Source organism: Anopheles gambiae, chromosome 2 (assembly GCF_943734735.2).
Source record: "Anopheles gambiae chromosome 2, idAnoGambNW_F1_1, whole genome shotgun sequence".
NCBI lineage: Eukaryota > Metazoa > Arthropoda > Insecta > Diptera > Culicidae > Anopheles > Anopheles gambiae.
The window spans coordinates 42,401,334-42,418,874 of NC_064601.1; the positions used below are offsets into that span (position 1 = coordinate 42,401,334).

General features: G+C 44.9%; 3 protein-coding genes across 17 annotated transcripts in view; 2 read left to right on the forward strand and 1 right to left on the reverse strand.

Annotated features, from left to right (window-relative positions):
* LOC1268733 (flotillin-2) overlaps positions 1-17,541 on the forward strand; it is a 161,293-nt gene that overhangs the window by 9,424 nt on the left and 134,328 nt on the right. The gene's annotated exons all lie outside the window — the stretch shown is intronic.
* LOC1271517 (glucose dehydrogenase [FAD, quinone]) lies at positions 1,152-3,687 on the reverse strand. Its single transcript, XM_061649016.1, has 3 exons — positions 3,411-3,687; positions 2,814-3,050; positions 1,152-2,735 (listed from the first exon to the last, which is right to left on the reverse strand). The coding sequence occupies exons 1-3, from the start codon at positions 3,535-3,537 to the stop codon at positions 1,207-1,209; spliced, it is 1,893 nt and encodes a 630-aa protein (XP_061505000.1). The 5' UTR covers positions 3,538-3,687; the 3' UTR covers positions 1,152-1,206.
* Positions 12,279-15,805, forward strand: LOC3290901 (glucose dehydrogenase [FAD, quinone]). Its single transcript, XM_310328.8, has 2 exons — positions 12,279-13,539; positions 13,625-15,805. Exons 1-2 carry the CDS (start codon positions 13,137-13,139, stop codon positions 15,154-15,156), a joined length of 1,935 nt encoding a protein of 644 aa, XP_310328.8. The 5' UTR covers positions 12,279-13,136; the 3' UTR covers positions 15,157-15,805.

The window sequence follows — 17,541 nt, forward strand, 5'->3', positions numbered from 1 at the left end:
GTGGTTGTATGGAGTATTTCGTTCAAAGCGTAATGCGAGGGTGTTGAACTGGGAGGGTTTGGTGTGCAATAGAAAAGCAGGCTCTCTGTTCATGTAAAGTGAGGTTTCCCGGGAAGCCATTGCGCCTCGGTGTATTAGGCTACGTCTGTCTGCGTATATTCTTGTGTGTTCCCGTTGAAGAGCATTGTTATTCGGCCGTAAGATGACGTGCGCGATGAATAAATGATGACTCTTTTGCCAGTTTTATGATGCATTTGTGCGACGGTGCTGCTCTACCTTCGTTTCGCTGCCAGCCGGTACCTGTAGGTACGTACGGCTAAAGAGAAACGAAAAGGATAGGAAAAGGACATGTGTGTCACCTTTGTTGTGCTGTGTCGTCGGTATCTTTGTGATTGTTCGCCCCAAAAAACAGTACGCCAGCGGGAAGAGTAATGGCACTGCATCTGCATAAATGATTGCATTGTTTCACTCTCACACGCTTGTGTGCCATTAGATGTGGACGAGCATAAAACAGTTCGACTTTTCAATGAGCTTTGTTGCTCTCACCGCGAAATACGTCCCGCTCTCATGTGCTCGGATGTTAATTCCCACGGCTAATGACAATAAAAAAGAGCAGCAAGGTTGGTTATTATTTGAATGCATATATATATATGTATACTTCAATTCGTAATTGATACTTCACAGTCATTGAAATGAGATGATCCGTATGGGATGTGAGCTAAACTGGAAGTAAGTCGTTCCTGCGCGGTGACAAGTGGACCACGAGAGTACTTGTGCTACCGGTGTATTTCATTTCAAGTACGCGAGAAGTTCGTTGGGCCATTTTTTGTCATTAATCTGTGAGCTGCCGTTTGATGTGAAGTGATGCTTCTGAGTCACTTGAGAAAACTGCTTGCTCAAACAATGTCCGTTCGGCATGCTGACAAATCCGTACAGAGTTCCTCCCAAGACCGTTACGCACGATGTAAACAATGTGTGTTCGATATGTTTGAAGGTAAAAGAAAGGTAAAGAGCAAATTTAAACATCCATCCAACGAATCGTTTGCCAGCAGTGCAAGCTGGCAGCGCAAACAAAACTCGCAACGTTTCACTTTCATTAGTGGATCGCGCGATAGACCGACAATCGGGGAAGGCAAACAAAAGCGCCCAAATTGTTTACAAATAAATAGCGGCATTTATTGAGCAGTGTCTTATCCTAATGTATCACTAGCGGTCGCTTGACGAGGTGGGCGCACTGGACCCTTGCTCCCACTGGTCCTTAATGATGTCTGCGGCCCGTTCGCCAATCATGTAGTCGATTGCGGCCGACTGCGCCGAAATAGTGGTCGGCACCACGCTCACATCCGCCACGCGCAAACCCTGCACGCCGTGCACGCGAAGATCGGGCGCTACGACCGCCAGCGGATCGCCGGCCGGTCCCATGCGGCAGCTGCCCAGCTGCTGGTAGGCCGTGCTGGACAGCGTCCGTATCGCGCAGCGCCAGTAGTCGTCCTCCCGCTGGTCCCATTGCTCACAGTTCGGCAGCGGGATGCCCAGGACGCGCGCATCGTACCGCCGCATGGCGGGTGACTTCGAGATGCGTACCGCCTCCTTGATGCCTTCCAGCATCGTCTCCACATCCCGATCCGCGCCGAAGTAGCCGGGATAGATCTTGAGCGCACTGTACGGATTGATGCTGCGCAGCTTCAGGTGTCCGCGCGATTCCGGATGCAACAGCACCACGCTAGCCGTCCACTGATCGTTGCGCAGCGTTTCCAGCGGGCGGTACACCTTGTTGTAGATGGCCGTCTTGATGCGTTTGCCCTTGCGCAAACCCAGCCCGCCGTCGGAGACGAGCGAACCGGTGGAGAAAACGATCGCGATATTCGGCACGCCCGGTTCGGTGGTAGCGTTCTCGGTGCGCACGAAACTGATGGCCTCCACACCGCCAGGGACGGTCAGGGGGCCCTCGCCCCGGAAGTAATCACCGAGCGAACGCAGCTGGAAGCGGCTGTCCGTCAGCAGCGCTTGCCCGGTTTCGTTCAGCACGAACGTCAACCCGTTGAAAACGGGACTGTCGACGAACGATTGACCCACCGGGAGATTGCTTACGAGCGGCAGGTTAAAGTTTTGCAGATGCTCCCTCGGTCCGATGCCGGACAGCAGCAGCAGCTGGGCGGTGTTGATGTTGCCCGCCGTTACGATCACCTCCTTGCGTGCGCGCACTTCGTAGTTGCGGAAGTGTCGCGTGTACGTCACACCGTAGGCCGTCTGTGTGTCGGGGTTGATCAGTACCTTCAGCACCTGGCTGTAGGGCTGGACGTGCAGGTTGGGCCGTTTGTAGAGCACCGGTTCAACGAACGCACGGTACGCGGTTTGGCGCATGCCGCGCAGCCCCGTCGTCTGGACGTACGAGACGCCGAGCTGCGATTTGCCGTTGTAGTCGAGCTTGCGGTGGCCGGCTTCTCGGGCCCCGTTCACGAAGGTGCGCGCCAGATTGGTGCGGAACGTTGGAAACTCGACGTGCAGCTCACCGCTCTTACCGTGGTAGGAGGAATTTTCCAAACCTCGCAGCTCCGCTCGTTCGGATTTGAGAAAGTACGGGAAGAGATCGGCATGTGACCAGCCCGGGTTGCCCTGTGCGGCCCACCGGTCGTAATCGGCGGGATTACCGCGCCCGTACAGCATGTAGTCGATAAGGGTCGATCCTCCCAGACCTTTGCCGTGCGGCAGACTGCACCGTTGATCGATCATGCCTGTCGGCGAGGTTCGGAAATTGATGCTCATCGTGTCAGACTGGCGTGAGACGAAAGCAAGTCGCTCGTTGTACTTACCATAGCAGGAGTTGTTTTGTGCCTCGGCAATGTCCGCCCAATTGTATTGAGAGTTTTGCAGAAAGGTAGTCAGCAGCGGAATGTTCTGCAGGTCGTTCTCGCCCGGTCCTGCCTCTAGCAGCAAGATCTTCCACTGCGGGTTTTCCGACAGACGGTTGGCCAGCACACATCCGGCTGCGCCGGCACCAACAATTATGAAATCATACTCCGGCACCGACTGGCGGTAGTTAATGCCCTCTAGCCGCAAAAAAGAAGTAGAACAAGAAGGACAAACATAATCATTACTAAAAGTACACTCTTTTTTCTCTTCTCGTCAAAAGCACGATCACACAACGTTGGTTAAATCATTAAAATATACGAGGGAAGAGAAAACCGTTGCGCTTGTCATTTGGCGGGAGTAATTTCTCTTTTTTTCTGTCACAAATTATGGCCTTTGGTTTCACTTCCGGTTTGGTTCCAGCCGCTGGCGACTATCGTTGGAGTGATGTCCGGTTTGAAAGTGCACAAACTTAGCTTTAACAGTTGTTGGATACCACTCGCGCTCTGACAAAGCTAGGGTGGAGGTATTGGAATGAGACCGTCGAATCTGTTGCCTACCATCTGGATAATGCTCGTTAATGTAGCGTCCAGCATGGGCCAGCGTTTTGAGCAGTAGAAAAAATCCGTTCGCGGTCAGTGCACTATGTGTCGCGATTAGGATCACCGCGATCCACAAATGCTTCATGATGCTCCTTTGTTCGAATTGCAGCCCACTGATCGTATCCTGGATAACGCTCGCGATCAAACGACAAACTCGACTCAGATAACTCCGTGTCCACTCTGCTCAGTGTCCCAAGCGCAACTGATCAGCGTTGGTACGTCTTTAGCGGGACAAAACCATGAACTTGGCAGCCGTTGGACGATCGTCCAAGACCATGACTTTGGGCCGGGGTAGACCTGGCGTGACTCTGTGCGTGTGTGTTGATCGCATGCTTTGCCGTCGGGAGTGGGATGCGTGTCGTTGCTTTTGTGCCCGAAGATGAATGATGAGTTGCTGTGTCGCAGTTGTTGTCGTTGGCCTTTGCACTACCGCCTCACCAGCATGCTTGGCTATGATCGATCGGATGTTATGCGCTGAAAATCTATGTCATAAGAGGAGATGTAATAGAACGAATTTTCGCGTTGTGTTGGAGGTGTGTCAGGTAGAACATTGGGATAGGAACACATGTTTTTGCGAGTGAAATGTTTTTCTCCTGACACGCCATTTGATTGTTTGAGGCGGCGTGGAGGCGTGTCTAGCAACTAGTCGTTTTTTGATGCGTTTTTTTCGTTTTTTTGATGCGAGGATTGAGCTAAATTGAGATAGGTTGTTGTCTTGGTAGAAAAAATGCTTTCTTTTAATGACGCTTATAAAGTGTAACGATGTGTTTTCGGTGTAAGCAAAATAGCCCTTGTTTGCCAAAGAACGATAAGTTCATGTATGTGACTTTTAAATACTTTCAAGAAGTACTTATGTTTATTCTAACATTGGTATGAATCATGACCGAATATTGCGTCTTAAGACCTCATTTATCCCGAAGTTGTGTTATTTTGTGCGCTTAATGCTATCTGTTGTATGAGTCGCAAAAAAAAAGAAAACAATTAGCGCACTGGCGCACATAACCGCCCCTACTAGTAGGTCAGTCAAACCCCAAGTCAGTCAAGTCAGAAGTTGTCGGGCTTTGTTTTTACTTCTCAGCTCGCACACCACGCTGGTGTTCCAAATCGGTGTCAACGGTAAACTTTCTCCCGTTCTGTTTTTGGCACGAAGTAGAAGTCATTAACTGACCTGTTCAATGTATCCCTTGGCTTGCAAAACAACGAAAAGCACTGTAAGTTGAATGTAGCAACTAATTAACCTGCATACTAGCAGGAAGCTTCATAAACGCGCGGAAGAAAAGTTTGTTCACCCGTGCGCCGTGCTCGGACATAACATGTTTTGAAATTTCAGTTTTAACTTTGTGTGTGTTTTGTTGTTGTTGTTGTACATCTTCCGTTTCGACGGTTTTAGCAGTTGTCAGGCGCCACGAATCCTACTGGAGCTTCGTATTAATCTCACGTAGAGATGCGAGATTTGCTCCTGCCGTTGCACTTTCTCCGCCCGCTTCAGTGGCTGGTGTCTCCTTCGTTCGGTTACGGTTGATCATTTGTATCGACTGAAGCACCACACGCTGAGGTGCGAGCTCGCTGGACGTTAATCGCTTATTGCCCTCGACTAACAGTGGAATTTCTTTGTCCACCCGGCCAGAACGCACGGTGGAAGAAAGTACGGCGAAGCTTTAGCATAAACGAGTGCAGCTACAGGTTGTCGTGCTTTGTGAGCCAATGACCGATGGTTCTATATCTGGCCACCGAAGGAGGTTGTTGTGCCTGCCGTGGAGCAAAGTTCGTTGTCCGTAAGGATGTTCTTTCTCTTCGTATTCGTACACCACCACCCGGACAGGGTGAAAAGAAAAGCGATTGCAATTACATAAGTTATTCGTGTACTACAGCGGGCTGCACTCCCTTGTGCAACAGTGATGCGGCTGCCGTGCAGTGTACGGGTGCAATTGATTTTTGACCAGCACGGGTGGAGTGTCTGGCTGAAAACCGGTTCCGGAAAAATCTTCACTATACGCGGTACGCTGTAGCTTGTCAAGAATTGTGATGTTTGTTTTATTTTCGTTTGGGGGTTGGTGCTTTTGCAATCAGAATAGGAGTTGTACAACTCTAGGGAGGAATTTATTTTGCTTGCGATTGTGAGCAACGTTCGTAAAAAACAACAACCTTCGAGTATAATAACCGTTATATGTATAGCTTCGACTAGCCGCTAGCCTATTGGTTCAACATTCTTCACTTGGAAAAGAAGACGCTCCCAGGGCGGAAGTGGTCGTGTGTCTGGGACCTGAAACAGTTCTCTTGTTTTACCATTTTGGCAAAACCCGTAAGCAAACATTTCGATTTCAGTTTCGTTTGCAACGTTAGACACATACCGGGACAATGCAATGAGACAGGCACGAACCGGAGCATGCTTATCGGCTGAGTTGATTTAGCCATCGGCATATGTGTTTGGGGCCTCGGTTATTGATGGTGATGGTGGGAGAGTGTGGCGCTGTCACTGTTGTTTGTACAATAAATGGCTTAATTGGGAGGTGGTGGTATAGGTTTCGTCTCAGTGAATCAGTCATGTGGAGTTTGGATGGTGAGCCAGACTGAGGCCAAAAGAAGCACACGAACGAATATTTCAACTGTAACTTGTTGTAAATGGAAGATATTAATAAGATATTTCTATTCTTCTATTATATCTTACGATGCAATAATGTATTTTCTATCTGTTTAAAAGTGTTGTTTCGAATTGTTAAAACAGAATAATAAATAGGCCGCGTATGCGACTTATGTCCATACAGAAACGAACTTTTATCTTCTGCCAATTGTTGTCTATAACTTCACTTTGGATATCGCTTTGGCTTGATGCTGAATAATTCGTGTACAAGACGCCCTAAAGCTGCGACCTTCAGTTGATCTTAAACGTTTGGCTGGTGTACATTGAAAACATAGAGAAGATTCTGGCAAGTTATACTTACGCGAACGGAAGCCTATGGTCGTTAAAAATGTTTATATGTGTTATTCTGGCAGTTTGGTACTCATTGCTTATGTAATGATCATTTTAGTGAGATGTACCAAGCGATGAAAAACATTTAATGAAGTTCGAAATTATTCTTTATTTTGGGAAAAAACCTTCAACCAACAATAAGGAAACGTCAGAATTTTAACGTTTAAATGTAACTGCCCCGTTAAAAGTGAGTTTTGGGAGTTCGCCATATGCTGTTTCGAATTGTGGTAATTAGTTCATAATGGTGAAGCTCATGATTCCCAATTAATTCTTACGATTTTTTTCTGTTCGTAAGATTTACCAATATATTTTTAATATAGCATAGCTATGTCAGGGTTGAATTATTTTTGTTTCTTTTTAAAATTTTAAAAGTAAGGAGTATATTCAACTTATAAGGGTTTATTCAAAGTACTATTATTTCTGTGATGTTCAATGGTTATTTTTGCTTATATTAAATACACTAAATTAATTATCATAAAATATTTACTCAAATCATTCTTGTTTTTTTCTCTTTGCAGGTCTGTATTCTTTCAATGGAGCTTGGATAAATTAAATATTAAAAATGTATGTGGTGTATTTTCAATTATTGTACCACATACCACATCGTATTTTACTGCGGAAATTGTATGAGGAAAATCGAAAACATGACAAAAGTTCATGACACGTATGTTGGCTTTAACAAAGGAGGGCAAGACATCTCTGTGATTGACCAAGGGTCTGTAGGCAAAATTTACCTTCAAAAATAATTATTTTTACTGTCAATTTTATTGTGGCCATTCTGTTACATGATGTAGTTGTTAAACGCACCACGGACTTGGTGCATGTTTTCAATGGACATATTTAATATTTAATATTCAATATTAAATTATTCAAAAATTAAATATCATATCTAGTGCATATTTTTTAGACACCTTCACTACATTCTTGAAAGAATAATCGATATAATTTGACCTATTGCTGCACATTTTCGTTACTAAATATAAAGTAATGAAAGAATCTGATGGTTAAATGTTTTTGAGAAAATAATCATAAAAAGAAAAATGTTTGGTTTCTCATTTTAAAATTAACGGATTTATTTAAAAATGATATTAAAGGTTGGATGGTTGTTTAGTTTATAGATCCGTTGAGTCTCTCAATATGATGTTAAAGCTATTTCTACTTTATCTTAGGTTCAATTTATACCAGTCCTATACCAGTGCCCGATCAGGATGAAACGCAGATTGCATACATTTAGGAGTAATCGACCCTTCGAATGTCGTTGCATTTGAATCGTCATACTATACAGCTAGCGGCGCCGTTCTAGTTCATTGCCCCAGTCCCAAGAGCTTTTGATCAAATCGGACGCTTTTTCAGCTATCATATACACCGTCGCCTGGGTATGGCCATTGGAAACAGGAAGCATTACACTTGCATCGGCTATTCGTAGATTCCCAATGCCGTGTACTCTTAGCTCCGGTGATACCACTGCTTGTCTATTATCTTGCCTTCCCATAGGACAGGTTCCGTACGGTTGATCGGCTGCAAGGCCTACGTGACGTACGACGCAGCGCCAATATTCGTCCGTGCCGTACCGAAGCTTATCACAAGGGGGAACGCTCAGCTTTCTGGACTGTAGGCCAAGCTTTGTAAACTCTTCGCTGTGAACAATATTAAGACATTCGGTAATGCCGCTCAAAATTTCCTCCATATCGTTTGGGGCGCTGAAAAAATTGGTGTAAACCACGGGATTACGTGAAGGGTTTGTGGCGTTTAACTGCACGAATCCTCTCGACGCTGGTCGAAGGTGAATTAGCCCCAGTGAAAAATATTCCAGTGTACCGCGTGGTTCGTACTGGAACAGAATCTCGTGTGTAGGATCAGTATTACTGTTCTGTTTGGTCGTGCTTAAAAATGCTATTGCTTCTATCATTTTCTGCGCTGCGTATGGCACTGTTCGATTGGTTGCGAGATGCAGCGGAAACGATACTAATCGAAGGTTCATTGTCGCTCCTACGGGAAGATCTGCAAGTACCGGAATTTGCAATGCGTCCAGCTGCGCTCGGGGGCCAATTCCGGACAACAGCAACAGATGTGGTGTAAATATAGGTCCCGCCGAAAGGATGACCTCTTTGGCAGCCCGTAGTTTTCGTTGTTTGCCATTAACAAGCACTTTGACTCCTACCGCTTGCCGGTTCATACCGTTTATCAGCACCTTTGTGACCCGTGCCGATGACATGACGTGAAGATTGTTGAACAACTGTTTCACGGGCCGAATGTATGCGTCAGATGCAGTGATGCGCTTGGTGCGGTATTGTGTTAGTTGAACGAACCCAACGGTTTGGTTCCTTTCCGCGTTATAATCGGCCGTACGTAGCCCGAGTCGGTTGCAGGCAGAAATGAAAGAACGTACCAAAGGTGATTTTTCGCGTAGTCCCGCTATCGGAACAGGTCCACCTTTTCCACGTTGCTGCCGTGAGGTCGAGGAAGCATTTTTGCGAAAATTTTCAAGTTTTAAGAAGTACGGAAGCACACTCCGATACGACCAGTCCACATTTGTCTGTTTTGCCCACGCATCATAATCTGCTTCACTGCCTCTGACGTAAAGCATATTATTGGTTAGCGTATTGCCACCCAATCCCCTGCCGGTCGGTATTTCGCACCGCTGCTCTGGAGCACCTGTTTGAAATTGGTATAAATATGGGTGTAATCTGGCTGAGTGTTAAATCTAACATCGCACCAACACACACACTTACCCAGACAAGAGCCCATCTGCCGCTGGGCCTGAAGATTCCAGCTTAGATCCTTATCGCTTGGGCCACCGCCAGCTTCAATTAGCAAAATGTGCCACTGTTGTAATTCGGCAAGCCGGCTAGCGATGACCGAACCGGCAGTACCACCACCAACAACTATGAAATCATACACTGTCCTATAGCTCTCCTGAGCTGTGAATTAAACGAGAAAGTTCAATGACACGATAATTCGACGCTTGACATTGCGGCTCGCGGCGGCACGTGGTTACCTGGCAGACTGACTGGCGGCGTCGGTGGGGACGACGGTGCTGGCGGACGTGCGCTGTGCAGCCATTGCTGCTTTTTAACGTAGAGTGGCCACCATAAAAAGGATTGTGCGAGGCTCGCAATGGCAGCGATGAGCAGTAATGGTGTAGTGGTCCAGTGCATGCTTTTGCGAATTCAACAGGGACAAACTCACGAAACGAACGTCGACGCAGCCGAAAGTAAACTGCTAAACCGGTACAGAACAGAACTGCGGGAGCACCATCATTCTAAGGTGTTTTGGTTCTTGTCTGTAAACATATACTCGGGAACCCTCTAGAGACGGGTGTGCGTTTTGAACAGGTTTTCTGAACCGACAGTGGACGAGAGGCTTGAAATGTTTCATTTTGTTTGCTTCATTGATTATGGCTTGACCGAAAAGAAAGATCGGCAAATGTTGCTATTTAAAATAATTCACCAGTGTTGGTGATATTTACGATACTTTTCACCAAAAAGCCACAACAGTAGGCTAGGCATTAGATGTGATAATGATACGATGTTAGGTGGAAACCTGTTTCCTTCGCCAAACCATAACACTTTTTGCAGATGAAGTAGAATTCTGAGATGGATTTAATTGACGTCTTGGAAACAATTTATATCCCGAAATGGTCTTGGTGTGATGAAATGAAGATCACCTGCCAGGCGTAGAACTATAGGCAGTAGTGTGGTATAAAATTATGTTTTCTGGATACGCTTATGGACCTTGGATACGCTGTATCTTCGCGTTAACGTTTTGCTCTATAGAGTTGCTAAATGCACAATTTTCTTGAGCAACAAAGGTCAATGACCTTCTCAGGCTACATGTAAATAATGAAAAATCTGTTATGGTCAATTGTAGACCTGTGATTGTTGGGAAAATCACAGCCAAAAGAATTTTATTGTAAATTATCTGAAGTCGTTCGTTCAGGCCATATTTTTTTTGGTCATCAGTCCGCGACAACAATCAATATCATCAGCTAGACAAGATGAGCAATGGAATATATCATTTGAAATTCTATGTCAACATTTTGAACATTTCATACTGCATTATCTTGCCTGCATTTTTTCAATAAAATAGGACAAAATTCATGCTTAATCACCTATTTTGAATTGAGTGAATCATTAAATCAATTCAAACTGTCAACATAAATGTAGCAAAAAGGACAAGGCTGGTCAAACAAATTAAAGTTTACACAAAGGACAAGTTATCTTAATATGAAAAGTTAATGCAGCTTTACCATCAATTTAGTGAGATATTGTAAGTGAAAGTGTGTAACCATATTATTTACTAACAAATCTGTGAAACACAAATTTGATTTCCGTTAAAAAAAAGCCAAAATATCAATCCTTGCAATCTGCCTTTCGCCTGTCACACTAAATATGTGTGGCAAAAACGCAGACACAATAACGGTACGAGTGGGCGAATAGGGTAGGTCATGTTAGATGCCGTCTTAACTCAAGCCCGGAACTATGCAATGCTGAGCGCCATTGAAAACAGCGCTGCCCAGTGAGACGGCGGCATTTTTTTTTGTTGCACAAAGTTAAAAGCATTCGTACGATAACCTTCCTGTTCGTCCCTGCCGATTCGACCAATTAGCTGTGTTACGGGCGCAAATATTAGTGTCAATAGCGTCCGATCGCAATGGCGATACAATGCTACGGTGAAGGGTACGTACCATCCACAAAATAAAATTTTTCCTTTCATATTGTGCTTGAGAGCTTAGGTTGAGAGCATCTACTATAGGTTGCCGTGGAAAAAGTCTTATTTAAAAAGAAATGTTTTGAATTGTGACTCGTCGCAGAAAAAGGCAAATAAATCTTTTGCCCAAGGAACCATTTCGCTCAGCACTTAACGTGAGCTGCCGATTAGCGAAATATGACGAAATGCTTTGATGCTGAATCATTTAGCTTATAATCGTTAGCATAAGCCTAAATCAACGTAAACATTTTACGATGCGCTATGATGCTTTGCCTCCTGTTTTATGCTGTACCTAAAACGGCAAAAAACGCTGCGAATTTTATTTGTTTTGGTGCACTGTTTGATGGTATTCGAAGACGACAATCGTCGATCGATTGGTCAATTCACCTGCCATTCGTGCAGAGACAAATAAAACAAAAGTTGTTGTGCATTTGAACTTGCAACAAAACAGCTAAAAGAAACAGCCATCATAGCTATGTTGACCCTCAAATTGATGCCGGTTAAACGATAGTGTTAGCTTAAATCCTTACCCGGCGACGAGACTGGTGAACTTTGGAAGATAGTGTGAAGAAGTGGAGTAAAATACGAAAGCGAACGGCTGCTAATCAACCATTGACAGTTAGTGTCAGTGTGCCAGTGCTATGCCAAGGCCCTCGTCTAAAGCTGACCTGGGTACCAGATTGGTTACCAAAAAAACCGGTGCATGATAGTGCTGGGAGTGACACAAGACAAAAACGATGTTAACGGCAGACAAGCACTTCCTACGGAACAGATCTTCATCCATATGCAATGCTAATGAATTTAAATTCCTTCCGTGTTGGAGGCTGGGTCTGAAATTGTTCCTTAATGTATCCTTAACTGATAGGCAAGCCTTTTGATGGGCTGTGCTGTATAAATAACGAAAAATCTGAGGGGGTCAGAGCCAAAACTGGATGTAGTATTTTTTTATTAACCCAAGAAGGGCTAGGAAGGTTAGAACTAGTTATATAATGTTAGACGTTTTACATAATTATTTCATGATACCGGTTCTTTTGACCGTTTTATTTTTTCAAGAATAAATCAAACATCCGTAAAAAAAACTTTAGACATCTTCTTCTTCTTCTTGGCTCAACAAGCGTTATCGGTCATGGCTTGTCTGTACCATTTGTGGAGTTGGATTTTAGTGACTTTTGGATTACCTCCCATAGCAGGATATTCAGTCCTTCGTATGGCGGCACGGTCTATTTGGGGCTTGAACCCATGACGGGTATGTTGTTAAGTCGTACGAGTTGACGACTGTACCACGCGACCGGCTTTGAGATATCTTAGCCTAACAAAAAAAATCCTTAAGCTAGAGGTCAACATCCGAATCGCGTTTTGCTTAAATTGCTATAACTTTGTCCTATCCGCACGATGCATAAAGGTACACGTGCGGCAGCCTATCATTGCCGATTTTGAGATTATCGATTCCATGCGCTGGATTACTGAAGTAGTAGTCTGGTAAGCTAAGTTGGTTAACAGTCTGGTTCTTTTGGCTGACGTGACGTGGTATGGTGTGCGTGACCGTGAAATACTCACAGTGGAACTATGCGCTGCGGGAAAAGCACCAAAAGCAAAAAGCACCTTTAACTCCGCACCTCCCTCCGATGTGCGGAATTTTTATAGTTATCAAATGCAGTGATCACTTTGGTGCCGTTGATATTGTTACTCCGTTGTGTGTTTTATCATCCCTCCTCCACGGCGACCCGGTATATGCACCGTTTGAAGAAGGGTGGTAGATCGCTCGTGCGGAAAGCAGACTAGTATGATAGTAGAGGGGCTTTATTTTTTGTTTTGAAATCCACTTTGAAGGTATTGTATGACCAGCTACACTGAAAGAGACAGAAGGAAAAACATGCCCCTCACGAAGGATTTGACGAGGAGTAGTAGAACACGATCTAACATCGATAGCTTAGTTTCAAATCGGATCTCGAGCGAAGCTGATCGTTCGAAGGTGGACTCTCGTTAGTGACATTGCGTGTACGATGGGTGTTTTGCAGGACTTACTACGAGTGCACGATGGCAATGGGCGTTTGTTGTTTCTAGTGTTCTTGTGCTTGTACCTTACGGTACGGTGCTCGGTGTGCCAGTGCCCGGATACTGGTGGGTTAGGTGCGGAAGATCCGGCAAATGTGCGATTGCTGCAGGAAAACAGCATCAAGCAAGCTTCTTTGCTGAAGAAATATGACTTTATCATCGTCGGTGCTAGTCCTTCGGGTTGTTTGCTGGCGAATCGGCTAACTGAGATTCGCGATTGGAATGTGCTGCTCATAGAGGCCGGTGAGCAGGAAAATCTGTTCGTCCAGGTGCCTATTTTTTCGGCGTACCTGCAATCTACCAGCTATAACTGGGGATACCTCGCGGAACCGCAGAACTACTCTTGCTGGGGTAAGGATGTGGTGATGGGATAGATTTGGACAATGATCGTGGAAAAGGAAACTGTTTGCTAACGTTACAATTATTACCTCCGTAGGGATGAAGGATCAGCGCTGTAGCTATCCGCGTGGTAAAGGTCTCGGTGGTTCGACACTGATCAATTACATGATGTACGTGCGCGGAAACAAGTACGACTACGATCAATGGTCAGCGGCCGGGAATGATGGTTGGTCGTTTGACGAGATTCTACCGTACTTTGTCAAGTCGGAAAAATCGTACCTACGCGAGGTGAACCGATATCACGGCACGGACGGCAATCTGGATGTGCGGTACCTTCCCTATCGCACCCGGCTGGCCAAGCTGTTCGTTAATGCATGGCGTGAGCTAGGTCTGGAAAGTGTGGATTACAACGGCGAGTCGCAGATCGGTGTGTCGTACATACAGTCAAACGTTCGCAACGGCCGCCGACTGACGGCGTACACCGCTTTCCTTGAGCCGATACTCGATCGGCCAAATTTGCACATACTTACCAATGCGCGTGCCACGCGTGTGCTGATCGACGCGACTACCCAGCAAGCGTACGGGGTGGAATTTATTAAGGACCGAAATCGGTACACGGTGTACGCGGATAAGGAAATTCTGATGACCGCGGGTGCTCTGCAGACTCCGCAGCTGCTGATGCTGTCCGGTGTTGGGCCGAAGGAGCACCTGCAGGAGGTAGGCATACCCGTGATAAAGGACCTGCCCGTCGGCCAGACGTTGTACGATCACATCTACTTTACCGGGCTCGCGTTCGTGACCAACACGACGAACCTTTCACTGCACGGTGACAACGTCCTTACGCTGGACGCCTTTCTGTCGTTTCTGCAAGGCCAGGGTCCGATGACGGTGACGGGCGGTGTCGAGGCGGTGGCCTTCATTCGTAACACCACAAATCCTGAAAGTGCGGCCACTCCGACCGTGCTACCTAACATCGAGTATATACTCACCGGCGGTTCACAGGCCGCCGATCACGGCAGCGGCATCCGCAACGGGTTCCGGCTGACGGACACCATTTACAGCATCTATAAACCGCTGGAAGCGAACGAGCGAGACGCAATGACGGTCAATATTGTGCTGCTGCACCCGAAGTCGAAGGGGTACATGCGCCTGAAAAGCTGCAACCCACTGCACTGGCCGCGCTTTTACTCGAACATGCTAAAGGAGCAGGAAGACGTGGAAACGATTCTGCAGGGCATCCGGTCGGCGTTGCCGCTGATGGACACACGGGCTGCCCGCCGTTACGGTGCGAAACTGTACGATGTACCGTTGCCAAACTGTGCCAGCTTTCGGTTCGGTACGGATGACTACTGGCGTTGTGCCATTCGTACGCAGACGACCTCAATTCACCACCAGATAGCGACGTGCAAGATGGGACCGCCGAGTGATCCCGACGCCGTCGTATCGTCCAATTTGAAGGTGTACGGTGTGCGGCGGTTACGGGTGGCCGATGTGGGAGTCATACCGTATCCGACCAGTGGACACCCTACCGCTACGGCGTACATGATCGGCGAGAAGCTGTCCGATTTGATAAAAAACGAATGGTTAGGGCAAAACATCCCTACCGGTGGTGGTGCTGGTGGTATCTAATGCTGGTGCTACGAGTATTAAGGGTTACTGTTGCGCCGATTGGTAGAGAGCACGATGAAGCAACGGTTAAAAATGGAATCGATGAAAAACGCGACGAAGCAGAGCAAAAGATTGTAAAGGCGCTAGAAGTGTGATAAGCGTGTGGTTCAATATCGTGATGGTCAAGGGTAACGATGATTTAAAATTCCATTTTATATTTTTTATCATCGGAGCGTTGGTTCGTGTTCCATGATAATCGGAAATCAGCTATCGCTAGCGGCCTGGTGTGGAGACCGCATGTGGTATCCAGTTTCGTGAACGTCTCTTTGTAACTTCCTTAAACACCAACAACGATCGGTTGAAAACACAACACAAAAAAACTCGATAGGGTGTTTGATATAGCCGAGTTGATGATAATGAAGACAGTTAAGTTGATGATATAATCGTTTGTTGTTGGTGTGGAACTGCTGAATGTTTGGAAGATTGATGATGAAAGCGGGGTGTGAAAAGGCGGTCTGATGCGCTTCAATAGGTTTAATAGTTGTTGATAAATAGCTAATAGGTAAAGTTTATGGTAAATAGTTGTAGACAAAGAAACGTCGTTTTATGTTAGAGTTTGATCTTGATTGATTCAGCATTATAGAATAAAGTGAATTGTGGGAACATGTTACGATGCATGCACTCCTAAATATCGGATATGAAAGAAAACACAAGGAACACTCATTTAACAATCAATGATCAATGCAATGATGCATTTAATGAGTCTGATGATGAGTCTGATGATTGAAATAGGGTTCGTCGCTTTTACAGCAAGCATATCATTTGTGCACAACACTGGGTCACAATATTGTGTTTTGGTGTTAAATAAATTGATTGCTTTCGAATATTATAAAACAGGTCAAAAGCAGTCATTTGGAATATTGATAACCCATCCTGAATAACTACTTCTTCTCCTCCATTTTGATTAACAAACTATGCAACATATGCCATGGTTATTTAGGATTTTGAGACTCATTATGCGGGAATTTCAGTCTTTGCTACTTGTTAAGTCGTTCGAGTGGACGACTGTACCACAGGACTGTATCAACTATACCTATATAACCTTTAGAAGTACAGCAGTAGTAGATTTAACTTAGCCTAGCAAATCAAAGTCAATATTCCTTCGTTTAGAAAATATAATTTGACGCTAACTAATCGACGATCCAAGGACTTGCCTTGACGTCAAATAGCTTCACAATATATTATATCTGGTGGATCAGCAGGAGGACATTTATTAAGCATCTTGATATTGGGAAAATTAAATGTGTTTAAGAGCGCAGGAAAGAGGGTCCAGAATTATACATCCTCACATGCTATATTGTTGCTAAATACGCTAGGTGAGATATTCATCTAAATAACGTCAACATCGAATGAAGCCCTTCCCACAATACAATACGCCTAACAGTATGCAATTTTAAATAGGGTTCGTCGCTTTTACAGCAAGTAAATCATCTGTGCACAACATTGTGCTCCGTTGTTTTGGTTTTAGTCTCAATTTCTTGATCATTTGAAAATAAAATAATACAATTCTAGTTGGCTATTGCACTTGGCTGTAGTTCAACGTAGCGTAAGATTATTTTCAAAACAACTTTTCATTCCCAACGTCATCAATTGAGGTTGCAAGACTACGTTTCAATTAAAACAAACAGATCGATTAAACACTCCAGTTCGCAGCAGAGTGGATAAAGGTGTCATTAAATACATAACACAGTAGATTGAATTGAAATTCTGATCACAAAAGTCTGTACTTTTCCAGTATATTGTGCGCCGTGAGGAGGAGAGGATGCACGTCACCCGTATCGGGAAGATGGGCGGAGAACATTCAATGCCATATGAAAGAGAAACGTTGTGCTGCTAATTAACATGTCTTTATATTACGCTTTTTAAAGTTTAGTTAACATTTATTTATTTATCATTGTTTGTTCGAAGAGTTTACATATTTTTAATTTTGTGGAGTATTTTCCTATGTGTAGTTATTTTTTAATTGAAATTTACGTTCATTGTTTATTGACTTATTAAAAACAAGTTCATGTATTCTTTGATGCAAATAGGTACATATACATGTATAAAAGGATATTTCAACAAATAATCACTTCTGATTGCTTTGTTTGGCCGAATCCTTTCACTTTTTTGGGCTCGTTTTGCTTCCTAGATATCATGTAAACCAACGTTACAGCTTCCGCTCCAGATGTCAGTGACTGTTTTCGTGGTTCAATACCAACCAGCAATGATGAGAGGCAGTTTAGTGGCACAACAGGTTTTCGCATCGTTAAAACTGTTCGTCTCTGCTCTGCTTTGATTCCTTTTTACACGTTTCGTCTTAGATAAGCAAGTTTTGACCAACTTAAAGTGTACTGCATGTTCTTT

Bases quoted from the DNA above. Each gene is read 5' to 3' on its own strand.
- LOC3290901 (XM_310328.8), top strand. From the start codon at position 13,137: ATGGGTGTTTTGCAGGACTTACTACGAGTGCACGATGGCAATGGGCGT. The intron at 13,540-13,624 runs GTAAGGATGTGG...TTACCTCCGTAG, and splicing joins GCAGAACTACTCTTGCTGGG to GGATGAAGGATCAGCGCTGT.
- LOC1271517 (XM_061649016.1), bottom strand. From the start codon at position 3,537: ATGAAGCATTTGTGGATCGCGGTGATCCTAATCGCGACACATAGTGCA. The intron at 3,051-3,410 runs GTAGGCAACAGA...TTTTGCGGCTAG, and splicing joins TAACGAGCATTATCCAGATG to AGGGCATTAACTACCGCCAG. The intron at 2,736-2,813 runs GTAAGTACAACG...CCTCGCCGACAG, and splicing joins ACAAAACAACTCCTGCTATG to GCATGATCGATCAACGGTGC.